General features: G+C 39.6%; 3 protein-coding genes across 8 annotated transcripts in view; 2 read left to right on the forward strand and 1 right to left on the reverse strand.

The window, feature by feature from the left end:
• Window positions 1-10,074, forward strand: nfyb (nuclear transcription factor Y subunit beta). Of its 3 annotated transcripts, XM_022243566.2 has the most exons (9): window positions 5-165; window positions 610-733; window positions 3,034-3,196; window positions 4,275-4,414; window positions 4,923-4,990; window positions 5,547-5,676; window positions 6,372-6,456; window positions 6,895-6,965; window positions 7,088-10,074. In XM_022243566.2, exons 3-9 carry the CDS (start codon window positions 3,103-3,105, stop codon window positions 7,118-7,120), a joined length of 621 nt encoding a protein of 206 aa, XP_022099258.1. In that variant the 5' UTR covers window positions 5-165; window positions 610-733; window positions 3,034-3,102; the 3' UTR covers window positions 7,121-10,074. The 3 variants fall into 3 exon arrangements, with proteins under 3 accessions (XP_022099243.1, XP_022099308.1, XP_022099258.1); XM_022243551.2 differs by lacking the exon at window positions 610-733 and having other exon boundaries at window positions 1-165; XM_022243616.2 differs by lacking the exon at window positions 610-733 and having other exon boundaries at window positions 3-165; window positions 3,075-3,196.
• LOC110984752 (chloroquine resistance transporter-like) lies at window positions 9,451-20,578 on the reverse strand. 3 transcript variants are annotated; one of them, XM_022245248.2, is made up of 6 exons: window positions 20,421-20,578; window positions 14,777-14,953; window positions 13,858-14,239; window positions 13,167-13,384; window positions 12,841-12,936; window positions 9,451-12,386 (listed from the first exon to the last, which is right to left on the reverse strand). In XM_022245248.2, exons 2-6 carry the CDS (start codon window positions 14,942-14,944, stop codon window positions 11,967-11,969), a joined length of 1,284 nt encoding a protein of 427 aa, XP_022100940.1. In that variant the 5' UTR covers window positions 14,945-14,953; window positions 20,421-20,578; the 3' UTR covers window positions 9,451-11,966. The 3 variants fall into 3 exon arrangements, with proteins under 3 accessions (XP_022100940.1, XP_022100931.2, XP_022100923.1); XM_022245239.2 differs by lacking the exon at window positions 20,421-20,578 and adding an exon at window positions 16,056-16,726; XM_022245231.2 differs by lacking the exon at window positions 20,421-20,578 and adding an exon at window positions 15,547-16,723.
• Window positions 19,762-23,759, forward strand: part of LOC110984164 (coatomer subunit gamma-2-like) — an 18,264-nt gene continuing 14,266 nt past the window's right edge. Inside the window, exon 1 of one of the 2 annotated variants that reach the window (XM_087135565.1) lies at window positions 19,762-19,795. In XM_087135565.1, the coding sequence (XP_086991691.1) occupies window positions 19,777-19,795 (19 nt within the window). In that variant the 5' untranslated portion in view covers window positions 19,762-19,776. Of the gene's footprint in view, window positions 19,796-22,190; window positions 22,360-23,759 lie in introns of those variants that run through there. The other variant, XM_087135564.1, reaches the window with a different exon arrangement.

Here is a 23,759-nt window from a genome sequence, read left to right on the forward strand (position 1 = left end):
ACAGGGTCATCCGTACCGTGCGCCGTGCATGCGTCGTCGCATGAAGTTGTTTTTGTTAGCTAGCTCCGTGCGGTGAGTTGTCTCAAGAATAAATTCAGTCTCTGTACCAAGAACCTGCTGCCAATCACCTTGCCGATAACACTGCTATTGTATCACAGATTGCAGGTAAGGCTTGAAACAGGCCAGTGGTGGTTTAGAAGCTGTAGTCATGCCGTGCCTACCCTGTTGTTTCCCTACCTGATTAGTAAGAGTTCAGTCACCAGTTTTCCCTAGCCATCTGAAAGTGGTAACATGTCCCAAAAAGTCAATAGTAGCAGTCAAACTGTTGAAGCATTTACTTAGAAAACACTTGGAATTTTCAAGACCAGTCTGGTCAGTAGGGTTGTGCACAGACAGGGTGTCAAGTGATGTCTGGCCTACACAAGATACAGTGGCATGCATAACACAAGTCACCATAGGGTTAATTTGCCCACTTTGTACTTTGACCAAATTTTTTTCTTAAATGCACTAAATTTGTTAAAAAATGGAGCTATAAACATTTTGCGGCTCCATTTTCAGTAGTTGAAAGCTTGACAAAATATCCCCTCCTTCCTACATGATATAATGAAGAACATTGCCATTGGATGTCACCGACTCAACAGGAACAGTGTCGTCTGCAAACAAGTCAGATCAGCTGTAGTAAAACCTACATCACCATAATTTGTGACGCACGTTGCAAATGCCATTTTACGAGGTATCGGTAATGTCCTACTTCTGAAAAATCTGCCAGTTGCATGTAATGTTCCTTGAAAGAGGAATTATTTTTTGCAGTAATTACTTCGGTTTAGTGATGCAGTTTGAGGGAAAAGCACTTTTATTCGCTATAGCTTGACTTCTTATCACTTTCACTTTTTCATTTTCCTAGATTTTAATTTTTTTTTCAATTTAAGTTGAACTTACAGTGAGGCATGAATTTTTATCCTTTCAAATAAATCATAATGAGCATTAATAGGAGTTATTTATCGGATATTATGATAAAAAAGTCACAAAATGCTGTCCTGACAGTGCCACTGAATCTGAGCCTGTCATTGCCAATGGAAATCTCAAAAGATACAGTCATGAACATTAAGGTGTGCAGTGCTTTTTCAGTCTCCGTGTTTTTGATCACGCCCTCAATATTTGACAAAAGTTGAATAGAGTCCTTATTAGTGCACAAATTGGACGTCCAACATCGATCATGAACAAACAAGCAATCATTCATGCATTTATTAGACAATTTAAACTGGTTCATTTTGTATTTAGTCTGTAAAGTACAGCTTCATGCTTTGTTGACATTTTTCCTGAATTCTCCCTGAAAAAGCTTTTAATTCGCACAATCAATTGCAAAAAGAAAACTGTTGAAGTGACGATTGATCATTGATAGTAAATTAGCATCAGTGCATAATTTCATTGAAGAGTTTCACAATTAGAAAGTTAGAGAGGGATTGAGCAAATATTTGTACATGCAAATTTAGGGTACTCCACGATAACCCCGGAACTGTGAGTTCTCACTTCCTCGCCGCTCGGATGTCAGACCCCACATTTCTGGGGGTACGCATGCATGTGATTTTCCTGGACTTTTAGACACTCTGCGTAACATTTCTTAGTAAACATACAATTTTGCCAGCCTTGAGCTCTATTTTGCAGCATTGCTTGGCCATAGTTGCAATAATGCCTGCATCAAGTAGCCTCGTTGGGTTGCATACGTATGGACACTAATCATGATGAGAGAGATTTCCAATACTTTCACCAAGTTTTAAGGAAATTACATAATTGTGCTGTGCTATCATCAGTTGAAATCTCTAATGACTTTGTTTCCTTTTTTGAAACAGTCTTCCACAATTGCAAATCAGAAAAAGATTGGCTGATAGCAGAATTATCCACAAATTGTGCGGAAGATTTACATGATTGACAAACCTCAAAAGATCAAGAAATCACGGAGATGATGGCAAACAACAATGCAGCACTATAGGATCTTTGGCATTGACACATTGGCCCAGGCTTGGTGATTGTGTCATCGTTCATGCCATGGTAGCCCCACAGTTGCCATAAATGAGGCCCAGGTACTAGACAGACTCTATAGTCAGGACATGGAGGCAGTACAGCTCTTGGGCCCTATTTGTAGGGATGCAATCATGCGAGAAGGAAGTCTCCAGTGATCAGGTGATGATGAACAGATGTGGTCAACATAATAATCGTGTTAATGAATGGAAGAAGGAAAATACCCATATATCAGCCCTAAAACTGCATGGACAATGCTGCTTCGATAAGTATCAATCACAGAGAGTGAGAGGCAGCCCCATATTTCTAGGGGCACTAGAATATTGGATAGTATGTAGCCATTAATTAGTCCGTAGTCGTCTACATTATCTGTTTACCTTCAAGGAAAATTTGGCAAATTTGCAAGTCAGTGTGGTTTAATACATCGTATCGTCTGGATTCGGAATATTATGACAATACAGGAAACCAGTCTGAGTGCATGTACGGGTACGTACATGTACATATCATGTATTTCATATTCTCAGTTTAAGGTTCATTGAAAAACCACTGTAAACACAGTAGATGATGTGGTATTGTGGGATGAAGTTACAGTCTTCGTTATGATTAACTTGTCCTCAATCCCACTATGCCAAGTTGTCTGTACTCTGGCATGAGGTACTGGTGTGTGTGTCTGAAGCATGCCATGGATATAACAGGACACTCAGCTTGAAAAGGGAAATTATTGTCATCCAGCTTGTGAGGTCAACAAAACTGGTACTTGGTCACATTGAGCAGAAACAAGTGGTGGGATCATACCCCAGTAGCTACTTCTGAAGCCTAACATTGCATATGCTGAGAATTTCACTTGTTTACATATTGCCCCTCCCAAAGAACAATTGCGTTTGGCTTGACTGTGATTTTTCCGGTTGAATTTATGCCCTTTTCCCTCCTGTGCTACTTGCTAACCAACTAAGACATTTTTAAAAACACTTTCATATTTGAATTTGACTCTACTGCAATTTCTATCTTTTTCAGTCCATGTACTCACCTTGGCAATTGTTCTTCTTGGCAACCAGAAAGTTCTAGTTCCTGTAAGTCTTGCTGATGGACAATCCTGAGACATCTTCTGATAATCCACCTGTTCTCACTATGGCGGGGGATTATGGAAATCTAGCCAATTCTCTCTACCCCACAGAAGGTACGTGTAGGTACTAAAGGCCACGCTGTCTACCAAAGTGTTTTTTGTTATTTTGGAGGTGTACATGTATTCATTGTGGATTTATCAATGAAGTACTGTATGGCGATTCATGAATCATAACTAGAAGATACCAGAAGCATACATGTATATGTAGCTGAGGATCGTTTGCTTCATTTAGAGGCTCGTGTCTGACTTCACGCCCTGTCATGGGAGTCTACCATTGTTTGTTTCATATGAATTTAATCATTGAAAGCCATTTTACAGCTTTACTAAGCTAATCCCGTACCAGTTTTGTAGTAATGTGTGAATGGTTTTTATAGACCACAACGTTTAAGAGTTGTTTCAAACGGTTGTTGGGACTACGTGTAGCATGACTAGCTTGTCTGGTACGTTTGGGTCTTCAATTCAGTTGGGACATGTTCCATTCAGTTCACGAATAAGTTTGCCTGCAGTGCAAAAACAGATAGGTCGATGTGAAATAGCAGTCTGTATGGGAGGCATTTACACAAAACCCATTTGCTTCTCAAACGAGATTGGTTATCAGTCTAATCAGATGAAAGAAAATGTGGATAATGTGGATATGCAGAAGATTGAAATAGTTTCTTTCTTAAAATTGAATGCATTTGTACCATGCTGAAAAGTGTTGCTGAATTTTCTTGGGGGGAGGGGAGTTTTCTCAGAAGTGATGATTTCTTTTGCTTGCCTGGAATGTACCCATTCACAGCTCTTAATGAAAGAGTTGCAACATACAGTAGATTATGAGAAGTTGCTTGAAAAAGCCAGTTTCTTACATGTATCCCTTTCCTCCTAAATATTGGCCCTTGTAACCACGTCGTATGTTACTGAAAAATACCCAGTTTCTCTAGACCTGAATTCTTTCCTCCCTTCGCTCAAAGTTTGAATTAAAGCCTGCTCTTTCGAATTTTTACGAAATACCCTTAATCAATGTGGGAGAGGTTTTACCAACTTTAGTTTCTCGTGTAATTAGTGAAACAGAACCAAACGGTAGCGAAGTGCACTTTGCTTCACCACAGATTTGTTTGATGGTTCAGTTGTTCATTATTTCCAATCTTTTCAGACGACACGCTAACAGGAGGTACTGAAGAAGAGATTGGAGGAGAAGACAAGAGTAATTCCCCTCTCAGAGAGCAAGACAGGTTTCTGCCCATTGCTAACGTCAGCCGCATCATGAAGAATGGTATCCCCAAGTCAGGAAAGGTGAGGTTTAGTTTCATTTGAAGAAACTAAAGTTATCGTATGTTGAAGTGATAGAGGACATTTGAAAATATCAAGGTTAACAGATTTATTCAATATAACCAACCTGATAAATGTTATTCTCATGGGGTAACTAATTTCTCTAAGGATTTAAGTTGTACATTTTTAGTGAATCAGTTCAGGAATGCTTTTTCATTTTGTAATTCAACCAAAATTTCAAGGGTACATTTTATTGGCGCATTCTGCATTACTACAGACTTTCGATGGATTTGGTCATTCTGCTGAAATTTGTGACATTGGAGACAATTTTTGTTTTCTTTGACTTTCTTAGAGCAGTACTTAGGAGAAAGACATTTAGAGATGTGTTGTAGGATCGAAATTAGATCAAGTGATTCTGAATTACATAATGCTGACTTTTGTTCTCATGCAATAAAATGCAACAGTAACCAGGCATTTGAACGGGCATTTAGTACCAAAGATGTGACTTGGTTGCCTGACCTTTGACCTCCAGATATCCAAGGAAGCGAAAGAATGTGTCCAGGAGTGTGTGTCAGAGTTCATCAGTTTCATCACAAGCGAGTATCCTTTGGGAATGTCTTGGTATTTTAACAAGGAAAATGTAAAGAAGTGGAAAATCTTGACTATACTTTTGCAGTTACTCAGCAATTTTCGCAAGAGGTGTAAATCTATCCTGTTTTTATATGGGGTGGTTTAAAAAGGTAAACCCAAGTGTAAGGTGATTGTTCACGCACATCTTACAATCCAGCGAAGTTTTATTCATTTAGTGTTGATGACTAGAGCGTTTAGCAATAATTCTGAAAAAGTGGTAACTTTATATGTCATTGTGTTCAATCATGCTTATGAGCAATGAAGTTCCTGTAGACCATTGCAGGATTATTGCTTAACACTTTACCTATCAACACTAAGTAAATACAAAGTCTCTGGATTGCTGGATGTGGGCGAACAATCACCGTAAACTTGGGTTTACTTTTTTAGAATCACCCTGAATATGGAAAGAGAGCTGTCCTGGTTTGAGCCAACATAAAGATGAAAATAATCCTCTGAAATCTACCAGCTTTGGCTCATACATCCTGGTGATAATTGAAGGACTTTGATCCTTAACTGGAAGCTTCAGAGCAAGTGACAGGTGTCATCAAGAGAAAAGGAAAACCATCAATGGTGAAGATATCCTGTATGCGATGTCCACCTTGGGGTTTGACAACTATGTGGAACCACTGAAATTGTACCTGCAGAAATACAGAGATGTATGAAATGCAACTTGAATTTTGTCAAGTCAAAGTTTGGTCTGGAAAAAAGTTGCCTAACATTTGAGAAATTCAGTAGCCTGATTCAAATAACAAAAATTACTTGAACCCTCATCAGCTGCAGTTTATGTCATAGTAATAGACTGTAAGCTGTAACTTGGCAATCAACTATGTAATTACTGGCCAAGTAATCAAAGAAAAAAGTAACACCAGGCAAAGTACAAATGATCATCATTTTACCTTGGCTTGCTTGGTGTTTTCCAAGTTGTTGTTTTTGGCAAACAAAAAGCATAGAATGGCAAAGGCCCATTGTGTCTTTATATTTAGAGACATCAGAAAGGTTTAGGGCTAACAGTTTAGCTATTAGACAGCGTGCTTTGTGAGGCTTGCTTGCTGTGAAGAAAGGGACACCATAAGGCTTTGATTGTATCCCACACTAAGGATGGTTATGATATTCGTGGGCCTACTCTGCAGACTTGAGGTGCGAGAGGATCAAAATGTTAAAAGTTGCCAGGTCTACGATCATGCGGTGTAAAAGTCCCTTTCTCTGATTTCGGCAATGTTGCTCAGGTTTCTCAGAATGACAAAAGACATTCCATCATTTCTTTTCTTTTTTTTTCAAATGGTGATGACTTGTATGTGGATATGCATGCTTAGTGTAACTCATATTTTTACACAACTTTGTGATTCTGTAGTCAATGAAAGGAGAGAAGTCGGTGGTTGGCATGACAACTACAACGATAAGAACAGACAGCTTAGAAGACCTCCAAGAGCAGTTCGGTCAGTCCATAAAAAGCGCTTTTGATTTTAGTTGTGGAGTTTCCCAAACCTTGTAATTTTTGTGAAGCTTGCTCTATCAGTGAACTTCACAATTGAAAACTTACGTTGATTAGATTACAATAAAAGAGTAAGAGCTCAAAACTTTCTTTAAAGGTAAAGTCACCTCACATTTGGTGTCATTAATGAGCCTACAGTTAATTGGGCCATGCCCAACATTCAAATGTTAGCTTAGTTCATGGAATTTACTGTAGGTTTCTTTCCTTGGCATTTACATAATCCTAGTGAAGCCAGTGATACAGATTGGTGATGCATCAATAACATTTGAAAAGGAAGGCAATTATTGTTTACATAAAGAACTGGGGGCAGTAAAGTCTTCTTTCTCAGATGCCACATTTTTGTTAACTTGGAAGGTAACTGTTGTGTGTCCCTACATTCTAGGTATCACCGGCAATTTAATATCAGGGGATCAGACTGTCCCGCCTGCGTATACTACAGCCTACCCCACACAGGTAAGAACAAAGCGCATACTGGCTTGCATACTGTGAATTTTGACTTGTTTTTAAATACAAGGAAATACTGTCACTGAATTCTTTGATAATTGGTCTTGTTTTTTTGTTTTTTTTCCCCCCAGCTTTCCTTCAGCCTAGAGGGTCACCGGGAATGAGGCGACATGTCTATATTGACCTCCGACCTTTGACCTGTTGATACATCTTGATGCTTCATACATGTACGTCCCACTTTCCTGATGTCATCCAACAACACCCCCCATATGCATCAGACACAGATGTAGATGATGTGATGCAGACAGGTCTAACTTTCAAGGAGTTGAGTAACAAGGCGTATTCAAACTAGTATGAAGTATTGGAAGGCTGAGTCTAGACCATGTGTTGAGCGTTTACCAAAACACAGTGCACCTGTGTTCTGCACTGCCGGTGTATCAATTTAGTCAATACATGGGAATGTGTGGGGTGTATGACAGGGGTAGCCATAATCCAGTCCAGTTTCCTGTGACTACAGCTTAGACTTTTGATCAAAAGAGGAAGCGGTGAAGAGCCTTAGCCAGTGTTGGATACTTATGCATGCCTTGGTCTCATATGGAGATGCCGCACCGCGTGTTGCCAACACAGAGTACAACGTAAACCTTTGAAAATACTTCAAGTTTTCCTGAAGATGTACATGTACTCCACATATATATTTCAGAGCATGAAATTACGGTCGGACATCGGACATTTTCCAAGCACTTATTGTGTTTGTCCGAACAAAATCAAAGATGCTCGGACTTTTGCAAGCTAATGACCATCAGGATGGCCATTAGTTCAACGTTGGCTTCATATTTGCAATGGACGTTTGTAATGGCACACATGATAAAGTCAAAAGTGCAAAAGTTTTTTAAAAGTGATATCAAGCCATTTTATGCAACATCGTCATTAGAAGCCAGTATCAGTCCTTGACATATAATAAACTGATTTTTATCGACACAATTAAACCCTACTGAATTTGAATATCAACTGGACTTTCGGTTAGGTAATGGGTTGCTGTGACAGAATAAAATCAACAGGAAACATATTTTTACGTTCATTAATCTGGCTTTAAAAAACTTTTGCAAGCTAATGTCCATCAGGATGGCCTTTAGTTCAACGCTGGCTTCATATTTATGTGTTCCACATTCTTGTGAAAACCCGGGTTGCAAGAATATCATGATTTGTTTTACAGGAAGTGAGGAAATAAAGTTTCACTGCTCAAAAACGCTACTGCATATTTAATTAAATGAGACCACCGAATAACAAAATAATTCCATCAGATGTCTCGTTCCCATCACAAAAAGCTCACTGGCATTCAGCATACGACTCTGAACAAAAAGCAAAACTAAGTGGAGGAAGGAAACATACATGAGTGACATCGAGAGAGTGAGGTATTCCAACAGCACATGCCCAAAATGATGAGTTTCAGAGGTCATTCATGAACAGAAATACATGTATGTGCACATGAGGTTTGCCCCATCAGTACGGCCATGATTGACTAGCGTTTGTTCTCAAATGATTTTGTCTTTATTGAAATATTGAACAGGCTGATTACAGCTGTGTTCTGATGGCAGAAGAGTTGCCCACCTGGTTTGCTTAGCCACGTGTTTGCATTTATCACCCACAAAACTCATGTAGTATGCATTATCTAACTCCTGTGGTATTTTGATATTTACCCAGGTAGACAATCATGCAATTTATGGACTATGATCAGAATAAATGGCAGCGACCTACTGTCTAGTATTTTGGAAAGATCACTTAGATTCTAAGATCACCTTTCATCGGTGTACTCTGTAATATGCATGCCAATGTATAAATTGTCCCATTAATCTCAATAGAATTGGTGCCCTTGGTTCCATTAGAAAACAATTGTTCAGCATTGTATGGGATTGGTAAAATTCTTCAGATGTCAATGACCAGGACAGTGAAGCGCAGGTCATTTGTATATTTTGAAGACTTTTAATACCTTTTTCAATTGAATCAAATGAACAGGTTGGCTCAGTTCAGTTTTGTCACTGAGGTTTTGCTTGAAGTGTCCAGTAGTTTACATAGTGAATGTTAATATTGAGAACAATTTCACAAAATAATGGGTGGGAATTTCTCGTCACCAAATGAAACTTATTTTTTCCCCCATTTTCTTGTACATGGATGTGTAGTATTCAACTGTTTCATAAATGACTGAATAAATTCCTGTTATCACTTAAATAACCAACTTGAATTGAGGGATTTTGTGCAAAGAGGGTTTTTTAATCGCGCCACCAAGGTATGTCCCTTCAGTGGAACTTCCATTTACCGTGACATGTTACTGCCATTTATCATGAAATAAAACTTCTATGCAGCCCCACCTTACATTGGTAGAAATAGTTCAGTGACGTTTGATTGACAACCCACCAATCAGGTAGTGGGATTTATTCAGGTATTGTGTGATACGCTGCAAAGAGGCAAAAACATCTAGAAACATTTAAAACTCACGATCAGTTAAGGAAATCACTCTTTTAATTCTAGTTACTAAAAGTAATACTAATTTATTACTGTTCAAAGTATCTTTCAGGAAAAGTAACTTTGAAACACTTTTTTCTCTGGCTACAGCTTAGGAATAAAAATAACTGAAATTGTTATACACAGTCAAATCATTTAAGAAGTTACAAGATATCTGATTTAACACAGACACAGTGGACCCATTATGTTTATATGTTTAGTTTCAAGTTTTATCCTGACCCTCGTACAGTTGTGGTCACTAAGTATAAAGAGACAAAGAGCAATGTCACAGGAATTTTTGATGTAAGCTGGTTGGTTAACCTTTGTACAAGCAGGAAAGGTCAACAACTTATAAGACGTCTGTTGACTTATCTAGCAACCAGATTCAGAAGTCATTAATGAGTTGGTCTCATACTCCTACTTGGCCTCTTCATGATTTATGGGCTAAATGAAGTGTTTGCAACTTGGCAATATATCAACCTCATTGTTGAAAGCTTGGTCATTTTGTCTACAACTAGACATGCCCCATTCCATTGTTTCTGTCTTAGATAATTTAAGTAGTCATTCGTTTGTCGGTTGTTAATAAAGGAACAGAAGTGGAAATGGATTGATGAATGTATATTTTTAATCGTCTGTATGTTTTTCCTCTTTGAAAGTGCCTGTCTTTAAATAAAGCTATAAGCCTTTCTGGCTGTGAGAAATTCAATCCGATTGATGTTAAAAATCATTTTTAAATATTTTCAAAGTGAAACATTTCAGTGTTGCATTCATACGTGTTCGGAAAAGAATTGAATATACTCAGATTTTGGTGTATATTTCAGAACGTGCGGTGTTAATAAAAAACAGTGCGTAATACCAAAATTCTCCATGATTGATATATCTTCAGCACTCGCTAAACGAAAATGAATCAAGCCCGCGAAACAGATTTTGCAAGTTAGGGTAGCGATTAAATTACAATAAATATTATGCACCCATGGAATTATTCTTAGACGGTGTCATTAATGCATTATTTCAGCTCAAAGTAGGTTATTGTCGATTCGCGTAAGAATAAGAATTTTGTCAATGTATACATGCATTGATACAGAGCTAGAGATGAACAATATTTTTGTCGCTTTGTATAGAGGATAATTCAATATTTTACATGTCGCAATTACTCCACCTGAAACATGTAACTACTATCTAAAATTTAACAACTCCCAAGCTTTAAAAGAACACAAAATGCCAAACGAAAAGGGTAAACACCTTTTGGTTACCTTTCTGTACACACTAAAACAATGTAGGCGCTAACGTAAGAATACTTCATGAATTAGCTTTAATACTTCTGTGGATATTTACAATTCTCTTCTTTTTGGTATTCATCAACAAAACTTTGCCAAACTACTGAGAGAACCAAATAGTGTAGCATGGTTTGTTACGCGTGTCAAATACTCTCTTTAAGGATACGGTTGAGGCAAGTTTACACACACCTGGTGGAACAAAACCAGTTTTCCTCCAATTTCACTTGAACTTTACTCATTCTTACCAACTTTTCTTTAACCCTAACACTCCTCAGTCCTCCAACAGGTGAAGGATTGAGGAGGGTTAGGGTTAAATCAAGACAGAGAAGATGGGTCTCTACTTAATGTACATGGTGTATGCGTCAAATAAAAACACCCAGAGACACATATCTGATTCATATTTATATTTGCAAAAAAAAATCATCAAAATTTTACACACTCCAACCCTAATATTTAGTGCCACTTTCTGTATTTTTTGTCAAATCTCGTAATCGCAGCGGACCACTTTCTGAAGTGTTTTTGAACGACAATATGGAGGTAAATGTAAATTTTCACAAAATGATTTTTCAGAAATATAAATATTTTGAACCATTTTCGATTGAAGTACACACTATGAACATTAAGTTGAGATACAATTTGTCTGACCTCACAGAGAAAAGGTTGGCGCCATGAGAACCTGGTATCAGGTGGATTTTTGCGCTGAGTGCCAATTATTATATACTCATTCCAATGAATTAATTTGTATCTTGCGTACTAGCTAAGTACAAAAAAGAGTATACGTAGTACAAACCAGTCAGGAACATGTGAGAGTGGGAGGGGCTAGTGTCCTCGCAAGATACAGTTTCCCAAATATGAGTTTTTATTCATTTTTAACTCCATTGTAGCATATTAAAGGTGCTGGAGAGAATTTGAAAGGCGGGCCTACATTGGGCCCTAGTTCGTCGTAGTCCAGCCACAACATTTCCTATTAAATCACCAGAATTTCAGATTTTTTTCTGGAGTCATAGTTTTGTACTCATGTAGGCCTATTTTTCTTTCTGGGTCAAATGTCATGTCTGGCGGCAGTCAGAGTATCATGCAGACTACCGCGGCTATCGCGTAGACTAACCGCACCCAATCCCATGCACTTCAAACTACATGAGCTGTGATAGACCATACTTAATCACTTAATTTAAATTTCTGTTTCTCAGTGACACCATTTCTGCAATTATTCATAACGTTAACTTGGTCCAGGTTATTTTTCAGTTTCTTGGGCAGCCATGATTTGTTGCTGGGCTCTTCTCCTCTCCATCTCTCCAAAGTAATTATAGAAGATGACCGTAGGCACTAGAATAAACAAACCAACGAACCGGAAGGCTACGGCCAAGTCAAAGTTTGGCGCCCAGTGGAATTTTCCGTGTTGACCAGGCGGGGCAGCTACACTGAAGAGGGTGAAAAACAGACTTCCTAGGGGAGTAACCAAGGCCTGGACAAGGACCAACCAGATGGCTCCTTCGGCGTATTTGACCAGGAGAAAGACCATGAGGTTGGCCAGGCAGTAGCTTATGATGAATACGAAGTAAGCGGCTGCTGCGGTCATGCATGTAGAGTCTGCGAAGTACATGCACTTGAGTGCATACAGCATGTTCCTACCAAACTCGTTAATATTTTCCGCCTGTTTGGATGGAAATAAAAATGGAAACTTTATTCCCAGACTGATCGGCACGTTTGCTTGGACGGCGAAGTACGGGCAAAAAGTTGGTCTAATTGCAAGGAACTGAGGGACTGACGCAATATGGTACCCATTACTGCCCGAACCGATAATGCATAGTGTTTTGGGTTCCCTCTGTGGTTCTTATCCTGATGTTGCGCAAGTTCTGGAGTTTCTTCTCAAAAGAAAACCTCTAAGCCATAAAATGTGTTTACAGTTAATGTGAGGCTCTTTGAAAACGTTGTCAAGGACAAAATGTTTGTGATTCAGTGTTTAAAGAAGCAATTGATGTCGGATTAAACTGACAAGCAGTTCAGTTCATGTAATTATTTCTGACACTATTTAGCTCAGGCCTACTAAAGTCACTTACGGAAAAAAATTTATTTCGATCCTTCTGATGAAGAGTGCGTCTACTTACCGCGCCAAATGAAGGTATGAAATCGGTCCAGAATAACAACGCAATGAACAGCCCATTGTAAAGCTGAACCCATGCCAAGAAGACCAGAGATTCCGTCTGTCGATCATGAGAAGGAAAAAAGAGATCCGTTTTAGAATCAAGCCGTTTGGGAAAATCCATCGGATGACACTTTAAGACTGATTTTTCGTAAAACATTTTCACCATTTAACAAACCTACATAGATTGTTCTAAGAGCATTGGTCATCCTCAAAATCACCACCTGAAATTTAGTGACAGTGCACTAATGCTTCTTTGAGAAATTTGTACTCAAGCGTGCGAAATATCACCTGGTCTTTCTTGAGTTCTCGTTCGATTAGTACGTTGAGGATTCCGAGGGGAAGGAAACCAAGCAGGAAGATGATGGGCCAGATAACTTTCATGACTCCGGTCACAGCACCAGCCACCGGCTCTGTGGGCCCACCAATGTTGAAGATCTCAGGCTCTAAAGCGATGAAGAGCCCAATGAGAACAATCCCAGTGCACACCAAACGGCCTCTACCAACTCCTGTGGGGGAGGAAAGTGTGAGGTAGGTCAGAGCAAGATAAGGAAGATTTTTTTTCATTTGAGGGGTTTTCTTCTTTCTTTATAAAATTAAGGGACATTTTAATTAAACGAGTGGTGTATCTGAAGTCCACATTTCGAGAGTTTAAGTGATGCGTTTTGCTTGTAATAAAATCGAGGGCCTAACCTCCAGAGTTGCATTGACTGGAGTCAATGACTCAACTCGAGCATAGTCACAATTTTTGCGACTTGACTCCAGTGGCCCGAAATGACTTGACTCGAGTCCTTGCGAGCAAATGACTCAACTCAAGTTCCTCATCAGAAGACCTGACTCGAGTGAAAATTGATAAGACTCAAGTAAATAAAAGCAAACTTTGCGAAAAAAATCCAGTGACTTAACGTGTCGGCATATAATGTTCATGCTATGCTTCACTAGAGAACAAAATTGGCCACCTCCATGGCAGCACAAAACTCACCCTTCCTCAGTAATATGAAACGAAATATGACCGTGAATGGGATACTGGCCGTCGAGAGCAAAGCTTGTAGTGAGCCTGATGTCCGTCGGGGGTCAGCGCCGTAAACCACTAGGACACCGTTAATGGAGTTAAGCAGTCCCAGTAATGCCATCACCTTGTGGGATACAGAGGACTTTGTCTCAGCTAGGGGGTTGATGTACTTGTTGAGGAAGACCAGGCCGAAGAAGAAGGGTTGGAACCAAATGGAAGAGTACAGGAGAACTGGATAGTAATCGTTGTACTTGTTGACAGTGTTGTTAAGGAGTGGAAGAGTGACGAACATCATGAGATTGGTCAGTATGGTCAGCACGGTCAGTATGACATTCAGCTTCTGCGATCTGATCTGTATGAGCATAGTAAAGAGGAATGAAACTTACTGCTGGCTGAAGCTAACTTGTAATGCAAACAAGGATGCAGGGAAACGTAAGTCAAGAGAAGCCCTTGAAGATATATTTAAAACTTTTCCCAAAAGTTTGCAGCTCCTGTAAGTTGGCCTTCTTTGCGGAGGACTCAGGTTTTTGTGGCAATCGAAATGTTGAAATGGAAATAGTGTGGGGATGGATACAAACATTTTTCAGGAAATGAAAGCAAATGAACTATTGCTTTCTATGTAGTTTGTGAACGTTTTCAAATTTCAAATGGGGGATCCAGGGAAACGCCTTCTGCTGGAGGCCTCGGTGCACGTGCCCGGCCCCCCTCCCCGCCACGTAGTTGTCGGTCACCATCCTTTGGTCTAAATCATCGGAGAATGAGAAAGAAGCTTGGTTGCTCTGCTTTCACAAAAACAAAGATGGTGGAGGTTATCGTAATAAGGAAAAACAACTAGACGAAAAACTATGATACATTTTGGAAAAGTTTTGGAAATTACAATATTTTATACCGTAAAACTGCGACCGCCCCTGAAGTTGAAAGTGTAAAAATCCTTGACATCTGTAGCTTGGCTGCTAATTGGCTGGTGTTCTAAGCCAGGTCCACTGTACGCGTCGTTGACTGGCGTGGGAGAATAGGGCGTGGGCAACAAAGGCGTCTTGTCCGAAAATTCCTCCATTTTTGCCTCCTTGGTACAAAAAAAGGCAAAATAAGTTGCATTTTATTGGCAGCCAGGGTTACGGTTGAATTCAATACAGATCTGCTGAAAAGGGATGCATATTAGTTTAAAAAAGTTACATATCATTTTAGTTGATAAGTCAACAAGTCTAAATGAATTTGCCACTCACGAGGACAAAATTTACTTATGAACCAAATCTATAAACAAGCCTCGAGAAACATATTGATACTAAATCCAACAAAACGAACAGACAGACACAACGACTGGCAAAAAGTTCAACTTTAACAGAGCCTTGGGCGTTAAGTTGAACAAAATACATTTACCCAAAAATCTATTGAGTGTACAGTACGAGCAGCACATCGCTGTACAAGCTATTGACATAATTGTGCAATATAGGCCTACATGTACCTTCTTAAAAACCTGTGATATAAAAACTGATATCTTTTTTATGGAAAGGTTAGATGCAAGGAAAACTGGAAATAAAAATAACAATAATAGAGTTAAAGATAACTATCATTGGTTGAAACGGCACTACCAAGTTCTCAGAGAACGACAGGTTTTTCGTAAACATGACAGATTGGGCTCAGATATAGTCAACATACACTGTTGCCGTGTGGATAAATCCACTTCTTGCTTTATGCCAATTGTCCTGAGAAATGCATTCCCATGATGGTCAATCATGACTACTTTCGGTGGAGTTTTCGTGGTCTTTCTGTTATCAATACCGCTTCATGCGTCATCTTCCAAGATCAGTAGATTTTTGTATGGAACCGAGTTTCTTATGTAATACCACTCGCCCTCTGCATGTCACGGTCTTTTCTTTCATAGGCAAATCCCGGCAGTGCCATCATTAATATTATAAAGGTCAGCAAACGATGTTTCCGGCATCATGTAATGTTCAGTTAGCCGTTGCAGATGACGGAGGGAGTACACATCAGCCTTTCGTTGCTTAAGTTAATTAAGGGATGAGCTCCGAAGTTCTGAGCATTATGGCAAATCCGGCTTCATCCTAGCCACATTAAATTTACAAAATTGTTCAATTGATGCCAGCCGAGTTGTTGTTTGAAGGAGATGATTCTAGCGGGTATTTTGCTTGCTCTCTAGGTCGTACCCCTGTACTGTAGCCCCTGCGCCATGAAAGGTCCAACAACGCTGCACTGTCGAAGCGACTTCGTCCCATTGCTGTACACCGAGTAGGGTGGTTGAACAAACTGACCCACATCACTTCACCAATACACTCGAGCTGGCTCATAGAAAGTCATGGGTGACTGGATCAGGTGTCACAATCGCCAACGAACTTCCGGGTTTACTAACGAAAACTATGGTGTACTATTTACGACACACGTTTCTCTCTCTCTCTTTAGCCTCCCTCCAGGGATGGTATTATTTCATGGTGTTGTGCCGTTCCGTCTTGCCATCGTATCGTGCCGTCGTGATGTCCTGCCATGCCGTTGTAGCGTCGCGTCGTGCCGTCGTAGCGTTGCGTCGCCTGTCATTGTATGGTTTTTATGCAGTGTGGGTTAGGCTGTCGTGTCCTGATGTATTGCCGTCGCGTCGTGTCGTCACACCGTCGTGTCGTTCTGTCGCGTCGTGTCGTCGTGATGTCCCGTCGTGCCGTTGTAGCGTCGCTATGCAATCTTTGGTTGAGATTATTGTAATTCAATCGTCAGATTTCGAAGAAAAACTGAATTCTGCCCCCGGAATGGATAAATTTGGAAAGAATAATGGTTGAGGTGTGCGCAGCAGAGAATTGTCAGAGATCGATAGTAAAATCAAGTTTGGAAGAAGGAACAGCTTTTGACATGTGACTCGCACATTCACAAGGTTTCTGAGTGCACGCCTTATGCTATAACACTTCGGACTGTTTGAAATATTATTTATCGGCAAAAGTGGTTTTAAAAACTGAATGATTAATTTGTCATTTCTTTTCCGCAGATTTCACTACAAAACCTCGAAGAAAACCATGAATTGTGTATGTGAGATCTGCAGACGCACTGAACCCAAATCGTGTGACAGACGATGTGATATGAGGGACGGAATATCCATCTTCAGGGCAGAGATGAAACTAGAGCGACAGCCAGAGACCTGACGTTTTCGTCGAGTGAAGTAATAAACGAGGAAATTCAGTCAACGCAATGAAAAGAAACTTTGTCTAAATTATATAATTATTCGTTCTCAATTAACACTGGCCTTTTTCTTTTCAGAAAGTTGTCGTTAAATGTAAATCTTTAGTCAAGTTTGGAACTCATTTTTTTATTTGATTTATAACTACTGTGGTGAAAGTGGCACAAACTTAATTAGTTTGGCTCGCAGTCAAAGTTCTGCTCATTTTGGGCTCACAGAAACGATTCTCACAATCATCAGTTTTCAATAAATTTATTCAGTATATGAATGAATTTCAGTACAGTGTTTCCCGTGAGTCTTTAAAATTAAGGCTTTTTTTCATTAAATTGATGAAGTTTTTCAGTATTGACTCGTTGACACCAGACGGAAAAACATGTGGACAGTTTGGACATTATAATTTAAAACCTATTGTGGGTCTTGGAGGAACTTTAATGTTTACACACTCAACAAATCACGATTGAACCGACCCAAAGTGACAACATTGCCCGAGCAAGACCGTAGACAAGAGGTGTGAAAAATGAAGAAAAAACAAAACAAACAAACAGAAGATCGTTTCAATTTTATGGGGGTTAGCCACGTGATTTTTTTTCTTTTGTTCACCTTTCCCCGAAGATACCCCCAAAGAATAGTAAAACTATGCACTCAGCTCTGAATGTAGCCGCCTGCCTCTGTCCAAAATAGGTCCGCAATTTGGGGCTTTTTGTGAAAGAAATACCCCGAAGTGGAAACGATCAGTCCCAAATTCGGGATTTATAGAAATGTTTCTATGATCCCTTCTGATTTTGGCATGTCTTATTGTAAAAGCCCCGTGGGATCATAAAATATTAATGAGCTCTCGCCCAGGAATCCAACGATTTGATGGAATGCACCCAAAGGGCCTACAAGATTTGATCATGAAAAATGAAACTGGAACTTAACTCTGTCTCTTTTGGTCCAGAGCGAAGTTCAGGCGGGAAAAAATGCAATATGGAAAGGACTTAAGACAGCGCGACGGCATGACGCGACGCACGACGCGACGTGTCGTGTGTGTACAAACGTAATGGCAAGAAGGCGACGGTGCAACCCAGCGGCACGACGCAAGGGAGCCGTCGTGCCGTCGCGTCGTGTAGCTGCGTCGCCCGGAGGGAGGCTAGAGAGAGAGCAATGTTTGTCGTAAATAGTACACCATAGAAAACACAGTTCAAAAGCATCGAAAAACAACTTACTGCTACAACGGCAGAATTCCCGACACGCGTTACGCTTGCAGGTGAAGACGGGCCTTGAAACAATAGAGCTTCTGACCGACCCGAAACAGGGAAAAGTGTAGAGTACATTCAGAGGTGCCACCAGGTATCGCACTCAATTCAACTTAGGACAAGGACTATATACGACTTCTATGCGAGGGATGTAAATGGACCGTCCTCAGGGGAACGCTACAGTCCGTGTTAATTTAAAACACGTCTTGTAACCCTAAAAGAGCCAGGGGCAGAATCCGCTTCCGAAATTTTGTCTGATATCGCCGCGGAGCATTTTTTCAGCGGCTGAGCCATGAGGGATTTTTGAGTAAATCTTTGCGGTCATTTTGACCGTTTGCAGCGCCCATTTTCCGAGACAGGTCAACCAAACATACATATTTTTTCCACTGTGGTGCTGAATGGACGCGGGCTGGCACGCGTGTAACCTTGAACTTCAAATGACCATAACAACCAAATCAGCAAAACTTCAGCTTAATGATGAAAAGTGTCTTTATGTAGGCCAAGTTTTTAAAAATCGGGCGCGGTACAGCTGAGTTCTTGGGACACCCCCCCCCGGCTGTGAGATGGACCAACATACCCTGCTCTTTGAGGGTTGAAAGGGCCATGCAATGAATTTTCTGAGACTTATTTTTTGTGTACTTTTATACTCTACTTCAATGTATGAAAGCTGCCTGAAATCCTTCTGGAGTTAGGCCAAAGTACTGAAAAGTGTACTTTTTAATTAAACATTAACAATTATTTTCCAAAGATTTCCAGAATGTGAGGGCGTTGTTTCTGTGATGTAAATCGGGGAAGACACTGCATGGCTTTTTTATTTTCATTTTCAAATTTCGAACCCCAAATTGATTCTTTGGAAAAAAAATCTGAGAAAGGTTCTTCATTGGTTTATTGCCATAACCTTCAAATAGAGGATCAAGAAATGGACATTTTTTATCGCAAAATATTAAAAATATCCTTTTTTTCGTGAGAGGTCGAGGTTCACCTTTGACCGTGACGGAAACAGAATCAGTACTGCAATAAAAACTAACCACCAAAGGTTTGGTAATTTTCATGAGAGTGGCTTTTGCCAAGATGTAGACCTACAACTGTGATATTTATGTCATTGTCAGTGTAATCGAAATTGCGTAGTTTGTTGTATCAGGCAAGATGTAAAGTGCAAATGCATATGAAATATACATTACTATACGTACACATCGCTGCTTTTATTTTCAGTATGAAATTCCTCTCGGTTATAAGATAAAACTGCTCTTAATGAGGAATCACTTCTCACCAATAGGAAACTTGCCTCGCAGTGACCTACAGGTCAAAACTTCTGTGATGCGCGTTTGATGAAATCACGTTTTGACACACATTGTTATCTACTGTACACGTACCTTGTTTAATATCGGTGTAACCAACCACTTGACCGCTGAGGGTACCGTAGCACAATAATCATTGTCATCATCTTGTACAAAGGGTTCAAACGTTGGGACAATGTCTATCGAGCATCAAGGTAAGGGGTTTTATATCCAAAGTAGGGCTCAAAATATAGTTTCCTCTAATTTGAGGAAGAACTGCATGTATACGAGGTACGCGTATTCGGTTATTAGAATGTAGTCGTAAAAGGTTTCCGACTGGGACTATTGTCTACCCTGTGTATACATTTATATTAAATATACTTTTCCACTTCGGTTTCAACGTAGGGACTTATAACTAAAGTTTAGTTGGTTTAAGATAATCAGTAATGCATGTGTTTCAACTCGAGCAGAAGTAAGTGTGACCAGACACTACCTCCAATTCTTGTCAACCTCGGATCCCTGTTTTTCCTCTGTAGGCGCATAAATTACACATGTATTGAAGAAGTCATCTTGTGTGAACAAACCTAGAAGCAATGTTTAACGCCAAGGTCGACAGAAGATGACAAGAATCGATTATTAAAATAACTCATTCCACAATATACAAACTTCATGCAAATTAAATAGTAACTCTTTATTTTGAAGTAATGAATTATTCATGTTGCCCATATAAATAGTAAACAGAAGCCTGTAATAACGAGCTAAGCATTATTTAATTCGTGAGTGTCATACATTTCCCTGTTTGTTAGCAGTATGGAAAACCTTTTAAAAATTAAAGCCTACCTTCTGCCTTCCAATCCAAAGTGTCGTTACCTTCTGCCGTGTGGTACAGTTCAAACCTTGTTTGTATTACATGTATTTGTGACAATACTTTGTGGAACACGACCGCCGTCAAAAATACTCTGAGCCAACAACGGGAAGGAAACATGTGACTGTAATTGAACTGCGATCCGAATCCCGTGATCTTTACGCCCACCAACGCGAGAGCAAAGTTCTGAGTAATTACATTGCATCAGAAAGGTCATTACATGTATTGTGTTAATAAAAGGCAAGTTTGACAAGGAAGTAAACACGATGTAAATTGCGACAATGTGAGATTCGTTAAAGGATCCAGGAAATGAATATTTCTTATCACTTTTTGTGTATCTCTGTACTCTTCTTCCATGTATGAAGACCGTTTGACATCTTTTTTGAGATAAGTGAACGGAACGGTGCACTTTTTCAAACATTAAAAATTTTGCTCAGATCACTGCAACATGATTGAGATTCGGCGCCTTGGATGACTTCAAAGTTCTGCTCATGAATATGCAAATTGCATTATCATAAAACCAAAGCAGCATCAAAATATGAGTGGGCTAAAATTGCAAAACAACATTTTAAAATAGGTTAATTGAAACCAAAAGATGCAATTTCAAGGGTTTTTAGTAAAATTGATAAAATATATCTATTTCTTGGTTCCTTTAAGGATCATATATGATCAGGGATCGTGTCTGGGTAAAAGCAAAAAGAATGTTCGAATTAGTTGATGGTAGTATTCATACAAAATGGTGCAAATGCTCCCAATATATGCATATAAAGCAGGTAAAATTGACTAATTATATAGCGTTCATTAAAAAAAAAACTAACAGGGATGAGTGATTTGTCCCAGTCCCTCATTGCACTTTTTTCTCCACCCTCCTACTAAAAACGAGGCAAAATAGGCCCATACATTTTTCTCGAAGCTGCTTTGCTATTCGACCCAATGTGACAGAATGTTCAAACGGTAAAACGCGATGAGGGGTTTTCGTCTGAATTGATTCGTTTAAACCAAAGCTCTTAATAATAGACCCTAGTCTATGAGTGCATGCATTTGGGTTGGAAGAGTTTTTGGTTAAAATTATCCTTGTTCAAGTTGAACTCCATTGTAGATTAATATAGGTTTTTTTCAAATGTAACCATTTGGGGTCCGTGGTTATTTCCAGAGAACTACAAATGTCTACTATATTTGAAATAGCTTTTACTGTAATGCACATCTGTGATACAATAATAAGTGGATGGAAGGGTTTACAATAATAAACATTAAAAGACAAACGAAAATCAGCAAAAAACATTCACCATGGACAGAATTCTAAGCAAATAACAAAAACATCGGACCAAGGGGGGGGGAGACGGGGTGGGTTGGGACCGAAGACTTAGACCAAAACAGGGGGCAATCCTGGAGAGGCCTGGCAAGGTAAACAAAAAATATTCATAGGAATATTGAAATACTATTAAAACACACAGTTTTAAAAATCCTGGAAATGTATCCATGTGTATTGATTATTTTGAGCTACAAGTCTGCCATGGTTATTATAACTCCTTTTTGTTCTATCAACCAGGGTTTGTTAACCCCTCTAAATGACCGGAAGAAAAAATGAGCGTTGTCAAATAATTTACTGTCTAAACGAAATATGTTGATCTGAAAGAGTGTGAGAAACTACTACTTGTAGTGCTTTGTTCTGTTTTGAGTCCGAGTAACGACATGGTCCGACTCCGTTATCGAGTCTGTCCAAGTTTGAGTGCGCCCTCATTAGTCTCAAGAGCGACGTATAAGTGACGTGGAGTACGGATACGTGTCGTGCTTGCTTGCGTGTTTGCTGACTTGGAATAATCACCAAAATCCAGAATAATTTGGTTTAAGGGAGTTCAGTCCTTGACATCACCATGCATATGCTGAGGAGGGACAAAAAGGATGAGGAAGATGGTGAGATTATCTCAGACGATTTGGGTTTCATGAGCCGGCAAAATGATGTCGTGTATGCCTGGTCTTGTGCTTTAATTGTGGTCCATTTTCCGGACAGTCTTCATGATGTGTGTAATAAATTACCATGGTATTTAGGCGGTGGTGTATCAGAGTGTATGCTGTATTTATATTCGCTCTTCACCCGCTGCCCATGCAGGGCACTTGGAAGGCAATGCACTTCACAAGTTTCTGTAGTTTAAAGGAAATACACCAAAGTGACCACAGGTACATGTACACGTATGCCATGAACACACAAATGACAAATGTCACTTGCTATGCTGTACAAACTAGGGTTTGCCCTTAACTTTTTTTCTCACTTGCCAGTGGGACCAGCAGTGATGGCTTTTTACTAGTCCACCAGCATTTTCACTAGTCCGCGTCATCCCCCAAATTTCAACATTCTTTTTGGCACTAGTGTTTTCTGCTCCAACATCATGCATAAGTGTGCACTCGGTGCTGACTGTTGTTTAATTGTTGATGAGTAATCATAAATGGTCATGGGAATCGGAATTTCCAGAATATTCATGAGTATATAACTCTACTCAAGCAGCAAAGTAAACACACAAATTGGTTACCTGCTGAAATGGTTTGTTTTATTCACAATCCAAGAGACAGAAAAAAAATCATGATGCACAGTTTATGTACATGTACGTTTTTGCAGTATGCACGCGTATATGTACACGCACATATGTACGCATACACCGTGCCTGACGTAATGTACATAGTACATGTCCATTCTCGACTGTGTCCAGTACCTGTGGGGTATATTCCACCTCACGGTTGTATTTCTGCGTGTGAGCTCATTAATATTTTGTGATCCCATGGGGACTTTACAATAAGACATGCCATCATCTGGAGGGATCATAAAAATATTTCTATAAATCGCAAATTTGGAACTGATAATTTCCAGTTCGGGGTATTTCTTTCAAAAGTGGCGGGCGGCTACATTCAGAGCTGAGTGCATAGTTTTACTACTATTTTGGAGGTATCTTTGGGGAAAGGCAAATAAAAATAATTTTCGTGGCTTACCCCCTTAAAATTGAAACGAAAAGTGATCTTCTGGCCACAATCCTGAATTTCCAGTGAAAAAACGTAGGCCAACCTCTTTCCAAGAGTCAACAGGCAGCGCTATTTCGGTCTGATTTTGCAATGTTTTCTACCGGCGCGTATTTGGTGTAGTGCAACCCGTAGCGTGCGAACCAAACACGAAATCACAACCGTGACATCGCTAGGGTCGCAACTACCTCTGACCAATCAGAAAAAATTTAATGCATATGATACACACTAAGTATGTCATATGCATGGGATGCATATTCATGATTTCATGTACCTCTACGATGCAATGCATGAGAGCACGTGCT

The sequence above is a fragment of the Acanthaster planci genome, linkage group LG04 (assembly GCF_054643075.1).
Source record: "Acanthaster planci isolate LZ-2023a linkage group LG04, COTS_SCS, whole genome shotgun sequence".
Taxonomy (NCBI): Eukaryota; Metazoa; Echinodermata; class Asteroidea; order Valvatida; family Acanthasteridae; genus Acanthaster; species Acanthaster planci.

Excerpts from the sequence above, each read along its gene's own strand:
- nfyb (XM_022243551.2), top strand. The coding sequence starts at position 3,103 with ATGGACAATCCTGAGACATCTTCTGATAATCCACCTGTTCTCACTATG. Across the intron at positions 3,197-4,274 it reads TTCTCTCTACCCCACAGAAG|ACGACACGCTAACAGGAGGT; the intron begins GTACGTGTAGGT and ends CAATCTTTTCAG. Across the intron at positions 6,966-7,087 it reads CTACAGCCTACCCCACACAG|CTTTCCTTCAGCCTAGAGGG; the intron begins GTAAGAACAAAG and ends TTTTCCCCCCAG.
- LOC110984752 (XM_022245239.2), bottom strand. The coding sequence starts at position 16,196 with ATGAGCCAGCTCGAGTGTATTGGTGAAGTGATGTGGGTCAGTTTGTTC. Across the intron at positions 12,937-13,166 it reads GAGAACTCAAGAAAGACCAG|ACGGAATCTCTGGTCTTCTT; the intron begins GTGATATTTCGC and ends CATGATCGACAG. Across the intron at positions 12,387-12,840 it reads TCATACCTTCATTTGGCGCG|GCGGAAAATATTAACGAGTT; the intron begins GTAAGTAGACGC and ends CCATCCAAACAG.